At 50.9% G+C, this 17,221-nt stretch overlaps 1 protein-coding gene across 1 annotated transcript in view; it reads left to right on the top strand.

Annotated features, from left to right (window-relative positions):
- SLC15A4 (solute carrier family 15 member 4) overlaps positions 1-13,267 on the top strand; it is a 32,679-nt gene extending 19,412 nt beyond the window's left edge. The window contains 4 exon segments of the mRNA XM_029219895.1: positions 1,609-1,764; positions 2,903-3,061; positions 7,392-7,520; positions 7,523-13,267. Coding sequence (XP_029075728.1) covers positions 1,609-1,764; positions 2,903-3,061; positions 7,392-7,520; positions 7,523-7,686 — 608 coding nt within the window. The 3' untranslated portion in view covers positions 7,687-13,267.
- The last annotated feature ends 3,954 nt before the right edge of the window (positions 13,268-17,221 follow it).

Raw genomic sequence — 17,221 nt, 5'->3', positions numbered from 1 at the left:
CCCGCTGCCCTGCCAGGGAGCAGAGCTGTCGCTGTGGACAGGGCCCTCAATGCCATCAGCAGCGTCCTGATAACCGCTGGGCTGAGCTGCACGCGCCCCTTTCCAGAGCAGCAAGCGCTCTGCAGTGACCGCTCTGCACGCCTGGGCCCACTCTGTGTTTCCCAGTCGCAGGACGGGTGTGAAGGTCGACTCACCTCTGGGAGGTCTCCCTTTCCCTTGGCCCTTTGATGTGTTTTCTCTTTGTTTGCACATTTCATTTGAGGCGCGTTGTGGGCTGCAGATTACAGAGTTTGTCTTTCATCCAGTCAGTCGTACCCTGGTCCTTTCTCATGCTCAGGTTTTGAAAGGAATATTTTTAATATATTCCGTTGTCCTCTACGCAGACTCCTGTCCTTCCTCATACGGTTTTAAATCCGTATGCTTTCACATATACATTAGATATTATGGCCCATTATTTCATCTGCAGTTAGAACCCTTTAAAAACACAACCTAGCGACACCTTTACCTTGAGAAGTCGGTCCCACACGTTGTTTCAAGCTTTATTTTGACCTGCTTATGTTTTGTTTTGTGGAGAGTAGCTGTTTCTGTCTTGCTTATCTTCCCACGTCTTTCTGCCCCACGAGACAGATGACCGATGACCCAGTGAGGTCTTGGTGCTGCTGAGGGCAGAGGGTGGTTCGAAGAGTCTGGGTTACAGTCGTCCCGCTTATCCCTGGGTTTGCTTTCCGTGGTTTCAGTGACCCCACGGTCAACAGGGGTCCGAAAATACCTACAGTACAATGAGATATTTAGAGAGAGGGGAAGACCACCTTCACGTAACTTTTATTACAGTGTATTGTTATAATTGTTCTATTTTATTATTAGTTACTGTTGTCAGTCTCTTACTGTGCCTGATTTATAGATTAAACTTTATCAGAGGTATGTGTGTGCAGGAAAAAACATAGTATATGTAGGATGTGGAACTGTCCTGGGCTTCAGGCATCTCCTGGGGGTTTTGAACGTATCCCCCAGAGAGAAGGGGGGACCACTGTACTTTGCTGATAAGGTTAAGCCCGTCTGCACAAGGTTAAGCCCGTCTGCTGATAAGGTTAAGCCCGTCTACACAAGGAAACTGGCAGTAGTAGTAGTCGCGGTAGTTGTAATAGTGATGACGATCAGCGAATCAGCTTAAATCTGTTCCCTTGAGGGGAAAAAATCTCCAAATTCATTACCTTCTGATAAGTAAATAGCACAATTAATCTTTTTATTGCAGGACTGTTTAGCTCTCCCCTGCTCCCCCTTTTAAAAGAAATAAAAGGTGTTTAGGTGAGCAGTCCAGAGATTTGAGGATTGCGTTAACCATGTTGAACACTGGTTTTATAAGGCACTGCAGAGCGCCCCCATGAAGTATGGATTATATGACCTCTGTTTCTTAGTAACCTACCTCGGAAGCTGAAAGTAGGGAGATTCCTGAGGTCGGGGGGTTCTGGGGGAAGCTATGTTATTGGGCATTATCCTTTCATGTATTTCTCAGAATCATCAACAGACATCTTGTACCAAGCATCTAGTTTTTTAGTTTAATTGCAAATGTTAATGAACAAATGCTCATAACCTACTTATGAATTGTAGGGATTTTGGAAAGCAAACGGCTGGACCTCGTGAAGGAGAAGACCATTAACCAGACCATTGGAAACGTCGTTTACTATGCTGCGGATTTGCCAATCTGGTGGCAGGTCCCTCAGTACGTGCTGATTGGCGTCAGTGAAATATTTGCGAGCATCGCAGGTGAGGTTCCTTCCTGTCGGGGCGTCCGCGTCCAGTCCTGTCTCAGCACGATAAAGCCCGTGCTGTTTCCTTCTTTGTTAGGCCGCGTCGAGACAGAAACAGCACAGTGCTTGGTGGGTGCTGGTGGGCAGTTGTGGTGCAGAATGTGAATTGGTGAGGAAAGAGCAATGCTACGGCTGAGGCTCTCCTTTCTTGGTGTAAAAGGATCCCCAAAACATCAGCCTGAAGTTCATCTACCGTAGAGGGTCAACAGGAGAGAGGATAGAAGAAGGAAGACCCCCGTCAGGGCTACCTGGCAGTTGCTAATAACCACGCCCTGCAGTCCCGCCGCCACGGCTGGGCCTCGGGGGTCCCTCACTGCCTGGCCCTCAGTGTCTCTGTTCAGATTTATAAGGAAGCAAACCTAATTTTTAAAACCTGTTCTCACAGGCCTCTCTTCCCTATTGGTGAGATCATGTGGTGGCATGTGGACAAGTAAATTCTGTGCAGGCCTGTTCCCAGCTGCTGGGAGCGAGGGAAGGAGAAAATGAGTGATGCCCAGAGCGGTGGGGCTGGGAGGCCGGCACTTTTCGCTTCTCCTGCCTCCTATAGCGCTCACGCGGACTGGCTGATGAACTTGTGGAGGGAGTGAGTCGCACAGGGTGGCCCTTCCTTTAGAGCACAGCGCAGATCTCCGTGGAGGGAGTGAGTCGCACGGGGTGGCCCTTCCTTTAGAGCACAGCGCAGATCTCCATGTCTGCTTATCACAGTGGTGATTCGGCTTATAGATGCACCTGCTGAAACTGTTCTAAAAGACCTTGCCTTTCAGATAGAAATCCTGAGTAGATTTCCCATTTTAGTGTAAGTACTTTGTTTGCAGACTCCCGTTAGTTAAGAATGTAGGCAAATTTTCCTTCTTCAAACTCTTTCTTTCCATGAGGAACGAGAAATTCCAAGAGCTGACAAGTCAAATGCTGCCTTCAAGTGTGAAGGCGGGAGGTGACTGGCCACCTCGCGGAGTTTCTAGGGGCTGTGACAGCAGGAGGTGAGCAACCAGCCTGGGTGCTGTCTCAGAGCCGCGCCCCAGAGCCCAGGTGTCCGAGGGCAGCGGCGCGGGCGCCCTGCTCCTCTCCCGAAACGCCCTCCTTTTCTTCCCCAGGCCTGGAATTCGCGTACTCGGCCGCCCCCAAGTCCATGCAGAGTGCCATCATGGGCTTGTTTTTCTTCTTCTCTGGCGTCGGGTCCTTCGTGGGCTCAGGACTGTTGGCACTGGTGTCCCTCAAGGCCATCGGGTGGATGAGCAGCCACACGGACTTCGGTAAGGCCCCCCTCGCGGCCCCCCTTCCCGTCATTGGCAGTGACCAGCACCCCAGTCCTCGGGCCGCATGGGGCGCCTGGGACCAGACGCGGTCAGCGTCGCTGGGCTGCCCCGGGAGCCCCCGGCCTGCTCCCTGCGCCCCGTCAGACCACCCGCCTCCCCTCGTTTACCCACGTCCCTGATGGTCTCCTGGGGACGGGTGGGCCTCTCCTGCCCCAGGTCGGCCTCCAGCAGCAGCTCTGTGGCTGCTGTTTTCTCGGAGCATCTGTGATGAGTAGACTGACCCTCTCACCTTCAGGTCCAGCACCAGTTTTATTTTATTATGAGGCAAATAAAATCTGTATCGCAAATTTCCCTTCATTTATCAGGTTGGCCAGAAAGTTTGTTCGGTTTTAAGTAAAGCCACATTTTTCATTTTCATGAAGAACTTTATTGAACAACATATTCACTGACCTAACGAACTTTTTGGCCAACCCAGTATCTTATTTTCATATTTTTTTTCTTTTCCTGACGGTACCTTTTAATTTCCTGCTGTTAAAAAAAAAAAAAAAGAGATAATAAGTTGCCTTGTTAAAAACAAGTATTACTCATTATCAATCATAATGGGATTTTACAGCTAATGCCAGTAGGTGGCAGCTTGAGCAGAATCACTCCCGAGAGATGAAAGCTTTGCTGTTTCCATATCGATGTAGCCTTTAAGCAGACCCAGGAGGTGCAGGTGTGCTTCTTCTTCGTATGTTGTACCAGTAAAAACCACCATATTGCTTTTCCTTGTATAGGCGTGTGGCGTTTGCCGTCCCCTGTAGAAGGAGCAGCAGGTGTGATCCCAGATTTTGTGGCTTCTCTGTGCTCAGTACCCCCTGGGTACTGAGCCACTTCTAGGTTCTAAATCCCCTTGAAAATCTGGTGAAAGCTTAGAGACTGTTCTCCAGAAACTGCAGAATTCCAAAAGCCCTCCCATGATTCAGTTAAAATGCCCGTCTTGAGGGGGGCGTTTCGGCCCAGAGACCCCTGATGCAGCTTCCGGAAACCAGAGGCCCTGCTGCCCCCGGGCACCACTGGTGATGTGTCCAGCTGGTCCGGCTGTGAGAGCCAGTGGTGTGCGGCAGGCCCTCCTGGCTGTGCTGAGGGGGGCTGTGCTCATTACTCCTGCCCCTCGGAGGGTAAGTCCAGTTACACAGGGCTCTGGGAGTTCTCCTGCGCTCTTGGTGTCACGTAATCTGTTTTGTACGTGTGACAGACCTCCTTCAAAGAAAGACTTGTTAGAGGGACCACACCTCAGTAGTTCTTAAGGTATAGATTCTGTTTTTTTACTTTCACGTGTATCTTAAAGGATCGATTGGTTTTTGTCATTCTCATTGCTTTCCAGTGATTTAATCCCCCCCCCCCCCCCGCAGCCATTACTAATTTAATAACTGGTAGTTTACCTGTCACTCATCCTTTACTTCTGACAGGTAATTTTAAAACTTTTCATTGTGAGGTTTATGTCCAGTATTGATGCACGTGGCACACGTGGAGAGATGTTGGACCTGGATTCTGTTTGTTGTGTTATTTTCACGAAAGAGAAGCGCCTTGTCGTGTGTCCTGGATCGGCTGCCCTGTCTAGGAGTGCAGGGTGGTCTCTCCTTGTTTTCCCTCCAGTCCCTCTGTCCGGAGCCCCATGTCCAGTGATTTGAGAGGACGTGGCAGGTCGGCTCCCGCTTGGTTAGGGTCAGGTGGCTGTCACGGGCGGTGGTTTGTAGAGAGAATGGGACAGGTGACACCTCCTCCCCGCCGCCCCCACATCCTTGTTTCTGTAGGAGGAGCAGCAGGTGTGATCCCAGATTTCACGGCTTCTCTGTGTCCTGGGCTCTCCCTGGCTCTGCCCTTCGGCAGGTCCTGCCTGCATTAGGGCTCCAGCGGCAGTGGAGCTGGCTCAGCGTTTCCTGACTGACACGTGGGTAACTTGCTGTCAGGTTCCAGGACCACGTCTGAAGGAAGAGTCCCCAGATTCTCCCCTCGTTTTCTTCTCTCCCTGTCCTGCCCCAGGCCTGCTTGTGCTCGTTATTATTATTATTTAGACTGGGGATCACGTCCGTACTGTGAAGGGCACTGGTCTTAAGTGCACAGCTTGGTGTGCATTTCGTCCAGATCAAAATGCAGGACGTGGAAGGGTTCCTTCTGTCCTTTCTGACTTAAGCCCCCGGCCCCCGGCAAGATGAACTCTGTTCTGAGGTCGGCCCTGCTGAGTCCTGTGGCCTCTCTCGTCCGTGGCCGTGGCCTTCCACTCAGCACTGCGTTCTCAGAGTCATCCCAGTGATCGGTTCTTTGTTATTGCTGCGGAGCATCCGTCGTACGAATAAGTCAGAATTCATTTATCTGTTCTGCGGCATGTGGGTGTTCGTGGTGTCTCCAGTTTGAGGCTGTCGCAGATAAAGCAGCTGGGAATGTTCTTGTGCATATGTTTGGGGGACACATGAAGCTTGTTTATTGGGGCCCAGGAGTCAGTCTTATCAAATATGAAGCACCCAGAGTTTACCATCTTTACATGCAATTACCTTCTGTCTGTGAAGAGGCCCAAGAAAGTACAGGGTGATCACTTTTAGGTGGTGGGCCCAGTTCTGCAAACCCTTCCTAACGCCAGACTGCGACGGGCCCTGGCAGGGAAGACACGGCGCGCAGTTTGCTCGGCCTGCCAGCTTTGAGCTTTGGAAGTTGTAAATGACCTTTAGTTTGGGGAGATCGATGTTTCAGAGCTGGCACTGCAAGCAGCGTGATTGGTGTTTCGACGACAGCCTCGCTGAGGCGGTACCAAGCAGCACTGCAGCGCTGGCGTCTGCAAACCAGGGTCCAGGGGGTGGGATCTCTGTGTCCAGGGTGGAGCCCGCCCGCAACGGGGACCAAACCACTGTTTCCAACTCTCTGAGCACTGTTGAATAAATAACACAGTCTGGTAGAAATTCTAGGTAGTACTGGATCTCTTCCCAGAGCAGCAAACATAGGAAATCATTGTCTTCTACAGCCTGAAGGAGTGAGAATTCTTTAAAAACGTGTGAGTGCTTATTATACAAACGTGTATTATATCTGTTCATTAGTTCTGTTAAATAAAAGCAGTGTTAAAAGTCCGATTTTAATGAGTATATGTTCAGATAGAAAAAGGAAGTTGCAGAATAACCCAGCTTGACAGAGACCTTCAGAGGAAAGGAAGTCTGGCGTTTTAAATAAGCCAATGGGAGATGCTTTTGAAGCCGGTCAGAGAGCACAGCAGCTTTCTTCCTAAGACGCCAGCGTCCTCCAGAGACGCTGCTGACGCACCGTCCGTCTGCCCCTCTGTTCGGCAGTGTGCCCGGCCCTTTCCAGTGGGTGACCAGCGGCGTCAGCGGTAGACCGTCCAGGGCTGCGGCGACGCCGTCTTTGTTGGGAGCCGGGGTGGCGTGCTGTGTGCGGCCCCGGTGTCCCCTCCACACAGCCCTGCGTCTCCACGCCGCGTGGCCGCTGCTCAGGGAACAGACGGCAGCTTTACAGCCCTGGTGGCCCCGGACCTACGTGTGGACTGGGGCTCCTAACGGGGCCCCGTGAAGAGGAGGCGGCCGCGTGGCCCGGGTGCTGTCTCCACATTTGACAGGCAGGGAACCTGGGCCCAGAGACCAAGACGCTGGGGTTTGAGCCTCCTTGGTGGAGCTCCGCGGTCCGTGCCCTTCACCTCCGCCGCCTCGGCATTGATCGGGCCCTGAACGGAGCCTTGCACGTAGGGCGCCTCGCGTGGTGCTCGGGCCAGAGTCGGCCATTCAGTGTGTCAGCTCTTAGGGTTAAAGTGGGCGCCTGTGTATCAACCTGCAGCCTGAAGTTTTTAAGGAGAAACGTGAAAAGCAAGCTTGTACCTTCCCCTGGCGCGGGGAGTGTGTGTTCAGCCGTCTCTCCCGGCCTGTGACGGTACTTTGTTTGATGTCAGGTGACGACATGGGAGTCCAGCACTCACACCTGACGTGCCGTCCAGGCTGCGTCCTGGCCCAACGCGCGGTCTTGGCGCGTGTGCAGGCTGTAGACCCAGGCGAGGAGGGCCGTCCGCCGCAGGATCTGACGTGGAGACAGTGGGGGCCCCTCATCGTGTGGGGGCAGGAGGCCCCAGCCCGGAGCCCGTGTTGAGACGCAACTGACTCACAGTGGCTTTGGAAACAAAGCACTTGTGTATTTTGAATTAGGATTCTTTTCTCTCTTTCTTTTTTTTCTTTTTTAATGACCACAGTTAAAAGTCACCCTGACCTTCGTAGGAACCAAGTTAAATAAATAAAATCTTTTAAACTCTCTCTCTAAGTGCAGCTTCCGTGCTGCTCTCTTTCCTTTTCTCTAGGCAACATCAACGGCTGCTATTTGAACTATTACTTTTTTCTTCTGGCTGCTATTCAAGGCGCTACCCTCCTGCTCTTCCTTATTGTTTCCGTGAAATACGACCTGCAGCGGCCGAGAGCAAACGGCACGCCCGCCGGCAGGAGGACCTGATGCTCCTGCAGCCCGTCAGGTCTGTTGGACGGACAGATGGACAGATCCGTGGGAAGGTGCTCTGGGGGCTCGCAGAGCAAACGGCTGACTTCCCTAAAACTTGCGTGGTGCCGGGGTTGGTTCCCTCTTTTCCACCCACGGCCTAGGTAAGTGCCTTCCTGCGATTGAGCCCTGCCGAAGGCCCCCGGGCGCCCTGCCGCCGGTTTCCCCTCTGACAGACACCTGCTGCCGCGGTACAAAGTCTCGGGAGACGACACCCATGCTGGTTGGCGTCCCGGTATTTTAAACACATCTCATCCTCTCCTTCCCACAAAACACGCTCTCACTTTCTCTTCTCCTGATGAATAAACATGTGTTTATATTGAGGAAGGGGGGGTTTGTTAAGCAATGAAAGTGTGGTCAGGTGCTGCGGAGGTTTTAAAGAAAAGTCCCGCTTATGGTTTCTCTCATGAGCCGCAGATCCCGCCCGTGCGGGTCCTCGGCACAGGCCGGTGGTGAGTGTGTTCTGCCTGCTGCTTCACGTAATGCCGAGTTCTCAAACCATCGCCATTGCTCTCTTGTTGCTCTTTCCTTAAGAGCGCGACGTTTCATTAAAACCTATTTAACACTGTGTGTTCCGTCTCAGCCTGCAGAGCAGCCTAACGCGTGTTTTAACCCTGCCTGGTCAGTCCTTGTGTACAGTTTCATTCTGGTACCGTCGAGACTAAAGACCCACCATGGTGGGTGGAAGGAAACCCCTCTTCTGAGCAGCACCGCTGTGATTGGAGGCTGTTGGCAGCGCTCGTTGCGGGCCGGGGCTGTCCACAGTGACCGACGCTGGTCGCGCTGTTCTCCGTGACATGGGGGTTCGCATCTTGTCTAATAAACCGTTGTCTATTTGTTGCTGTATTTTTGGTGTAATTTTATTATAAAAAGCACCTCGAATATGAGACCCACTGGCTCCTTCTCTGCGTGGTCTGTCCACAGTCGTCGTGTATTTGCGTTTACGTGTGGTGGACGTCATGAGGGTTCCTGAACTGTCATGGGGCACAGGGTCCTGAGTCAGGAAGTGACGAAAAGTCACAATAAAATGCCTGTTCCTGACGCAGCTCTTTGATTTCTCTAGGATAGTGATTCTTGAGCCTCCTCTGTATTAAAATATAACTTTATGTTTGGCGAAAACAGAAAAACAAACGCAAACACCCTACTCGTTTTGGGTTGTCTTGTTGTTGTTTTTAATACAAAGTATAGACAAACACAAGGAGGTCGTGACTGGTGGGGTTCAGACAGATTGAAGACCGGTGACTCAGTGTAATACCAGTTCTCAGAGGGGCTGAAGGTGTGAGTTTGGGTTAAAAAAATAAATAAGAAGGGTTGGAAAGCACTGCTCTAGGAAATACATAATCCCCCAGAAGTACAGTTTCTGTCTTCAGGATCTATTGCATACTGAAGACCATTAACCCGTGCTGTCAGAAAACACATTTTCTCCGTAGGGAATTAGGCACAAAAGGGAAAAGGGAGGTGTGACGAGCCAGCCCTTTCCTGGGCTCCGTGTGGCCGGGGCACGTGAAGGCGGCAGATGGGGCCCTACGTGGGCCACCGTCCTACACCCCGGGGAGGGGGGCTGGGAATCAGTGCAGGTAGAGAGCCAGGTACGTACACGCTCTGCTGTCAAGGGGAACCTGTCCAGAAAGGCAGTCAGGCCCAGAACTGACAGCCTCTGACTTTCCATCTGAGTTTAGAGAGTGTACGACTGTGGTCACCATGTGGCTCTGAACAGCAGCTGAAGAGACAAATACACAAAACCAGTATGCTGTTGTAGGGATTTTATGTAAAAAGTACAGGCCCTGGAGACTTCGATGTGTGTCTTTGGCCGGCATTTATTGGCCTCAGAAGGCACGTGTCCATGCCATCCACTGGAAGACACTCATCCCTGCTTTATCTTCCCTGAAGGTGGGCGGAACTGCGCGCCTTGTTTCTGTATGGTATCGTGGGTGGGTTTAAAGAGAAGGTTTGGCTTAAGGCTGAGCTCCTACAAGACTGAGCTTACGAGCCTCCCGGTTTCGGACAGAGGCCTCACAGGCCGCTCTTGGGGACATTCTGGTCCGTCTGCCGTACGTACGTCCCACTTCACTGGCAGGGGTCCCACCTCCGAGGGGCCGCTGGAGCCCCTTGCCCCCTTCATAGCCAGGTGCTGAGGTGGCCCCTTCTCGCTAGGTGGGGAAAGCACAACACTGCATGTGTTACACTGAAAAGCTTCAGAACAACAAGTCCTTTCAAAATGACACTGGGCCTCTTTTCAAAACCCCGATCACTTCTAAATTCTAGGTAGTAAAAAATGGATGGGCTTCAGTATTTTCAAACTGTTCCACTTGGTGCAAAACAGTCCCATCGCTTGAAAATCAAAGCGCATTGAAGTAGAGCAGAGTCCTGTGCTAATCCGAAACCGCCACACAGCACACAGTGATTTGCTGTCATTAAAACCAGCCCAATAGCCGACAGGCGATTTCAAGTAGAATGAAGTCATTTGAGCAGGTGTTTGGAAACGTTCTTTGTAACACCTTGCTCTTTTGGAAATAAGGCCTTTTGGAGGAAATAATAACACATTTTTTAAAAGTGCTTTATGGAGCTAGGACGTATTAAATAAGTGAACAGTACAAAATGCAAGGGAAAAACCAAAACACAGCAAGGCTGCGTAACCATGAAAAGTCAGCATTTACTAACTTCCAAGTGGACTGAAAGGCACGTGCCTCACAAAGGAAGCCGAGCTAGTGCCGGGGGGTTGCACCTGCAGGCTTACCTGTGTTGGTGTCTCCTCCAGACCAGAGCCTCAGTGGGGGAGGGCGCTGACAGGTGAGCAGACCCAGAGGGAAGTGACTTCACCGGAGCCTGGCTGCGTGGCGGTGAAGACCTGACAGGCGCCAGGCTGATTTCCCAGTGGCTCTGGGTCGCAGCGAGACGGCTTGGATAGGAGTGGGGGAGCAGGCGGCCAGCTACGTGGAGCTTTGGAGAAATGTACGATGAAGCCCTTGACCTTGACCTTGGGACTCCAGCGGCAGAGTTGAAGGCGGACGGGCCAGTCAGGACCTCTGGCTTGCACGTAATTCTCCATATCCTTCCTCAACTCTCCCCTGGCGCTCGGAGCTGCAATCGTTAGCAGTTGTTCTTAAAAATAGATCAGTATCTTGACCGAAGGGGTTTCTGCTCCCCCGACTACAGTATTTGGGTAGGAGATTCCGGTTTGGGTAGAGGATGCTTGAAGCCTGCGTTTGTGAGAGCACAAGAGGAAAGGGATGTTACGCGGCCACACCCATGTTCCGAGGTCGAAGGGATGAGGGATGGCGGTGTCTCTCCAGAAGGAAGTGGAGACCGAGTCTCTCTCCTGCTGAGCAGTGAGTCAGACATGGGGACCCTTGTGACCACTGTCGAGGGCTGGTGCGCTGGACGGGAGGGTCTGCAGACAGCAGAGAGGGGAGGGCTGGGCACCCGTAAAATCCCACTAACCTTGCCCTAAAGGGAGCCAGAAAGTGGGGTGGTAGCCAGGGACCACGCGGGGCAAGGGAGGTCTTGGAGTCTCCTGTGGTTTTGAGAATGGAGAAGAGAGACCGCTTTACGAGATCGCAGCATCTTCATAAAGTGAGCATTACGGTCGTGGCAAAGTGGTGGAATCCCAACGTGACATTCTCCCTGCCGGGGCTGGAGGCGGGGGGCTGGGCATACGTCCAGAGAGCAAGAAGCGGGGTATGGGATGCGAGGTTTTCAAAGGCCCTTCCCCACAGGGGCCCGAGCCTGTCAAGAGGTGCCCCCGGTGTGTGGGATACCCTGTTCCCAGTGTCCTCTCACCGCTAGCCAAAACCTTAGGCAGAAACGCAGGGGACCACAAACTCGGGGGCAAAAAGAGAAAAAAAGGACACAGGAAAAGCCACGCACCCAGCACCAGTCTGTACAGCGTGGGCACACGGGCCCCCAGATTCGAAACACTGCAGAGTGTGCGAGAGGCCACACCCTCCTTGAAACAGACCTGCTTCCCAGAAGCCATCCTGGTAGAGAAACGCCGGCTGCTGTGCTGGGTTGAACGGTGTCCACCCCGACCCTGTGAGTGTGACCTCACTTGGAAATAGGATCTTTGCAGGTGGAATCAAGATAAGACGAGGTCATCAAGCTGGGCCCCGGACCCAGGACGACTGGTGTCCTAAGGAGAAGAGGGAAATGTGGACACGCAGGCGCCCGGGGAGACGGCCACGTGACCGTGGACGTAGAGCGGCGTGATGCTCCCGCAGGCCGAGGGCACCGAGGGGGGTGCGGCAACACCAGGGCTGGAAGAGGCCAGGGAGGGCCCCCCACTCCCCAGACCCTTCAGAGGGACGGCCTGCCCACACCTTGGCCTCTAGAAGTGGGAAGGGAGACGTTTCTATTAGCAGTTTCCTAGGGCCGCCTTCACCAAGTGCCGTTTGCCCTGAGACTTAAAACAATAGAAATGTATTCTCCCCGAGTTCTGTAGGCTAGGAATGTAACACAGGTCTCGCTGGGCCAAAGTCAAGGTCTTGGCCGGGCTGCCTTCCTTTCTGGGGGGCTGCGGATAGGATTTTTTTTTTTTTTTGGCCGAGCCATGCAGCCTGCGGTATCTTAGTTCCCCGACCAGCGATTGAACCCAGGCCCACGGCAGTGAAAAGTGCCAAGTTGTAACCACTTGACCGCAAGGGAATTCCGCAGGGATTACTTTTCTTGCCTTTTGCAGCCTCCGGAGTCTGCCCGCATCCGTTGGCTGGGGTCGCCTCCCTCCCTCTGCAAAGCCAGCAACAGCATGCTGGGTCACCCCACATCCCTCTGACCTTCTCGGCCTCCTCTTTCCACTTGCAAGGATACTTGTGATGATACTGGGCCCACGCAGATAACCCGGGCTGATCTCAAGTCGGCTAATAAGCAAACGCAGTTATCTTTGCCAGGTGAGGTCACATAGCCACAGGTCCCGAGAGCCTGGCTGTGGACATCGTTGGGGGCCATTCTTCTGCCCATCGCCGTGGCTGACCGGCAGTCAAAATTCCAGAATGTTGAAGCCACTGCGTGAGGCCTGGCATGTTTTCACAGGAGAAGCTCGTCATAAATCAAAATTACCTTCCACACGTATTTGGTAAAAACGCTAAAATCGCCCCCTCTTGTTGTGGCAGTGCTAATAGCCAACAAAATTAATTTTTTTGGACAGATCCAGACATGAATGTTTATACTTTGTATTACTGCATAAATTCACTTGATGGGTACAGATGTGGACATGAACAAAAGCAGCATTTGCTGTAGAAAACGGAATTAGGAAGAGTGGGACGTTCCCCTATTGGGTCATCCATCCACGCCGCCAATCAGGGCACGCTGGCCAGAAAATGAGGACGGCCATGGCCATGTCACCTTGTTTTCTTTTTTTTTTTTTTGGCCGCACCTATGGGATCTTAGTTCCCCGACCAGGGATTGAACCCAGGGCCCCTGCGGTGGAAGCACAGAGTCCTAACCACTGGACTGCCAGGGAATTGCCTCCTTTTCATTTTTGGTCCAGGATTTTAATTTTTCTACATTCCGAACACAAAAGTAGTATGTTCCTGATGTCAAGAAAATTCCCACAGGCCATTTATATCAGTTGAGAGTTCGGGACTTCCCTGCCGGTCCAGTGGTCAGGACTCCGTGCTTCCGCTGCAGGGGGCCCAGGTTCGACCCCCTGATCGGTGAACTAAGATCCCGCAAGCCTCGCAGTGCAGCCAAAAAAAAAAAAGAAGAAAGTTAAACATTTACTCTGCTTATGAAGGTATGTTAAGCAGTGCTTTATTACCCACGTTGCTCTGAATCCCATCCCCACCAGACAGAATGCACATCTGAGCCGCTTCTCACGTGCACGCCGCAATTTATAACCCATCAGGGAGTGTATATATGTCCATGCCACTCTCTCACTTTGTCACAGCTTACCCTTCCCCGTCCCCATATCCTCAAGTCCATTCTCTAGTAGGTCTGTGTCTTTATTCCCGTCTTACCCCTAGGTTCTTCATGACTTTTTTTTTTTTTAGATTCCATATATATGTGTTAGCATACAGTATTTGTCTTTCTCTTTCTGACTTACTTCACTCTGTATGACAGACTATAGATCCATCCATCTCACTACCAAACATAAAATAGCTAGTGGGAAGCAGTCGCATAGCACAGGGAGATCAGCTCGGTGCTTTGTGACCACCTAGAGGGATGGGATAGGGAGGGAGACGCAAGAGGGAAGAGATATGGGAACATATATATATGCATAGCTGATTCACTTTGTTATAAAGCAGAAACTAACACACCATTGTAAAGCAATTATACTCCAATAAAGATGTTAAAAAAAATGGAAAAAAAAAACCAAAAAAACCCATCAGGGAAATAGGAAAGAGGAACTCGGGTGCTGTCACTTTAAGGCAGAAATGTGCTGATGGTGAGAGGCTTTAAGGCAGGGGCCCTGCCTGCCACAGGCCCCAGGGCAGGCCCAGGACACGCTGGGACAGGGCCAGGGGGTTTTCCTGATGAGTAGGTGGGCCTCAAGTTGATTTTCTGTTTTGATTGTTCAGTTTCGTTGAGGGATAGCAGATCATCATGATGTACACTCTAGATATCTTATCATTTTATTTGTCATTTAGACCCTTGGTTTTTTTTTTCTTTGGCTGCACCACGAGGCTTGTGGAATCTTAGTTCCCCAACTAGGGATCGAACCTGTCTGGGCCCTCGGCAGTGAAAGCACAGAGTCCTAAACACTGGACCGCCAGGGAATTCCTAGACCCTTGAGTGTTGATAAAGCCCTTCTCCTGCCCCAAACTGCAAAGGACGGTTCCTCGGACCTGTCAGACCCCATGCCCAGGCCCCCCAAGACCTTCAAACCCCACGCATGCTTCCTTGAGGAATAATGAAGTCGTCAGGGCCGCACCTCGGACTTAGGTCTTTGAGCCCCACGTGCTCTTTGCGGGTGTGATTGTCAGTGTGTCTGGAAACCAAAGCGAAGTTACCACCCCCTGGGAGCTACTCTTGTCTCCAGTCTCAAACAGGGCCAGCCTTCCTGGGCCGGGCAGGCTCACCCATCATCCTCCTTGTGTGTATATACAATCTCCAGTGACTCCTGGAGGATGCTATTGGCATTGGGTCTGGAAGAATTTGTCACCCACGGGGCCCCTCATTTGAGATGAGCAAGTTCACAGAGAGTGGCCATCCAGTGGCCGGAGCAGAGCAGTCAAGGTTGGACCCTGCCCTTAGAAACAGGACACACAGCCCTCCACTCAAGGTGGCCTATTCAACAAAGCTAACTATATTTCATGGAAGCAGCCCCTAGACCATGAGCTTTTTCTTCATTCTCTATTATCTGCAGGTTAAAACTCAGATCGGCATTGTGTTAGGCTGAGTACTGCCCTCCCCCCAAAGATGTCCGCATCCAAATACCTAGAATTTAGGATATATTCTCTCAAGTGGCGAAAATGAGGATGTGGTGAAGGATCTTGAGATGGAGAGTATCCTGGGTTATCTGGGGGAGCTTTTGGAATCACGGGGCTCTTATAAGTGAGAAGGGGGCTGCAGATTGAGACCCCAGAGAAGTGAGGATGGGGGGGGGAGCCGAGTGATCCGGTTGTTGGCTTTGAAGATGGAGGGAGGGACCACAAGCCCCTTTGCTCTTGCAAGACTCAGCCTCACTCTCCTAACCCTTCATCCTGGCCCTGCTGTGTGAATTCACTCCATCCCTCAGCCCATGGCTTGTTCATTGCTAGGATGGGGCATCCCCGCTATTCCCCACTCTCCCAGCAAAACCTCTGCCTGCTCGGACTAATTGCAGATGGGTGATTTACCTCAAGCAACCTCGATGTGCCAGAATTTACAGCTTGCATCCTGTCTGAGCCATTTGTCGTTCCTGGAGCCAAAAGGGGAAGGACCCACTTCGGGGATGATCGGAGAAGCCTCCGAGTGGATTTATGCTTGCCATTTTCAATTTTAAACCTAAACCGAGCTAGTTAGACCCAGAGGACTTCTTGCTTACTGCTCTTCAGGGCTCACATATTTCAAAGACATAAGTCAAACCGTGGAATTCAGCAGTTTTCTAATGTCCCGGATACCGTGTTAAGTGCAGATCATCATTCACCGTGAGGTACGGTGCCGTCGGAAACAGCAAAGTCAGAGAAGGAGATTCAGCCTGTTTGCGTGGATCAGAGGTCACGTTCATTCTTCCACTCCCATCATTCATTCATTCAACAAACACCCCTTAGCCACCTCGTGTGTGCTAGCTCAGTTTTAAACTTGGGGGCTGCAGCCGTGAAGTCTCAGGTCTCCTGGAACTCACGTCTTAATGAGCGAGACGGACAGTAAACATGTAAGCAAACAATAACATTGCAGAAAGCATAAGGATTATGCTGAAAACGGTATGCGATGACAGGGTAGCATCATCCCCTGTGGTGAGGCAATTGGATGCAGAGCAAGACTTGGGCTTAGACCGCTTCCCAGGGTGGTTCTCCTACCCCCTCTGGTCACGCAATCCCTAAGCCCACGAGTTGTCTGCCATTTCTTGTTTGCCCTGCCATCTAGTGGCTGAAATTAGAACTACAGGCTATTTTCCAAAACTGCCAAGAAAGTTTTTGAATGACTCTGATACAAAAATCACCTTGTTTAAAGGGACAAACTGGGAACTAGTAGATAAATAAGTCCCGGAGATCGAATGCACAGAATAGTGATAATAGTCAACAATACTACATTGTAAACTTCAAAGTTGCTAACAGACTAGATCTTGATAGCTCCCAACCACAAAAAAGAAATGATAATTATGTAAAAACGAGATAGAGGTCTTAACTCAGGCTCCTGGGGTAATCATAGTGCCAGTATATAAACGTATCAAGTCGACATGTACACCTTAAATTTACACAATGTCATATGCTAATTATATTTTGGTTAAAAAGGATTTTTTTTTTCATTTTAATTGTGTAGAGAAGAAAAATACAGTTAGAATCCACCAAAATTCAGTTTTGGCTGAAAAGTGTGTGCAAAAAAAGGTGTAACAGATGAAATCGTGGTTTCCCCCGTTTTTCCAACATGGCCAGGGAGAACATCCTCCCTAAGCAAACCGGACTGTGCAAAGTGGGGAACCATTCATGGCTTTCTCTTGTGTGACTGAACAGGCATCAAAACAGATGGACGGTTTTCTTTTTCACCAACACTAAAAAGTGTAGCTGATGTAGGACCTCTGTCTACCATTCCTGCTCCAAGTAAAAACAGAACCTGCTCTTCTAGGGTCATGGAACTCCTCCAGTGGGAAGTCTCAGCTCCTACATTATGAGCCCCAGTATTACTGAGCCTACCTGGCCTCATTTTGAGTTTATACTTCAACATAATACTTTCAGATATATGGTGGTTGGGTGAAAACTATTTCCCTGGCAAGACTGTTACTTTTATAAATGTGTAGAATAAAAGCTATTAAGTAGTTTTAAAAAAAAAAAAGTCATTTTTCCCAAAATCTCTTAGGGTCAACGTAGTATTGAGACCGACTTAGAATTCATTAGAGCTAATATAATAGGTTGCATGTGTCTTTAGCTTTTTTTTTCTCACACGTGGGATCCTGTCTTGTAATATGAGCCAACACGTTTCCTCATTGCCTGTGAGATGAAGCACATCTCATTTCTAGCCTCGGAGGGATTTACATGCCCTCTGAGAGCACAGCCCCATCTGTGA

This window comes from Monodon monoceros, unplaced genomic scaffold (genome assembly GCF_005190385.1).
Source record: "Monodon monoceros isolate NGI ecotype Baffin Bay Population unplaced genomic scaffold, NGI_Narwhal_1 Super_Scaffold_1, whole genome shotgun sequence".
Taxonomy (NCBI): Eukaryota; Metazoa; Chordata; class Mammalia; order Artiodactyla; family Monodontidae; genus Monodon; species Monodon monoceros.
This window is presented reverse-complemented; position numbering and strand designations above follow the sequence as displayed.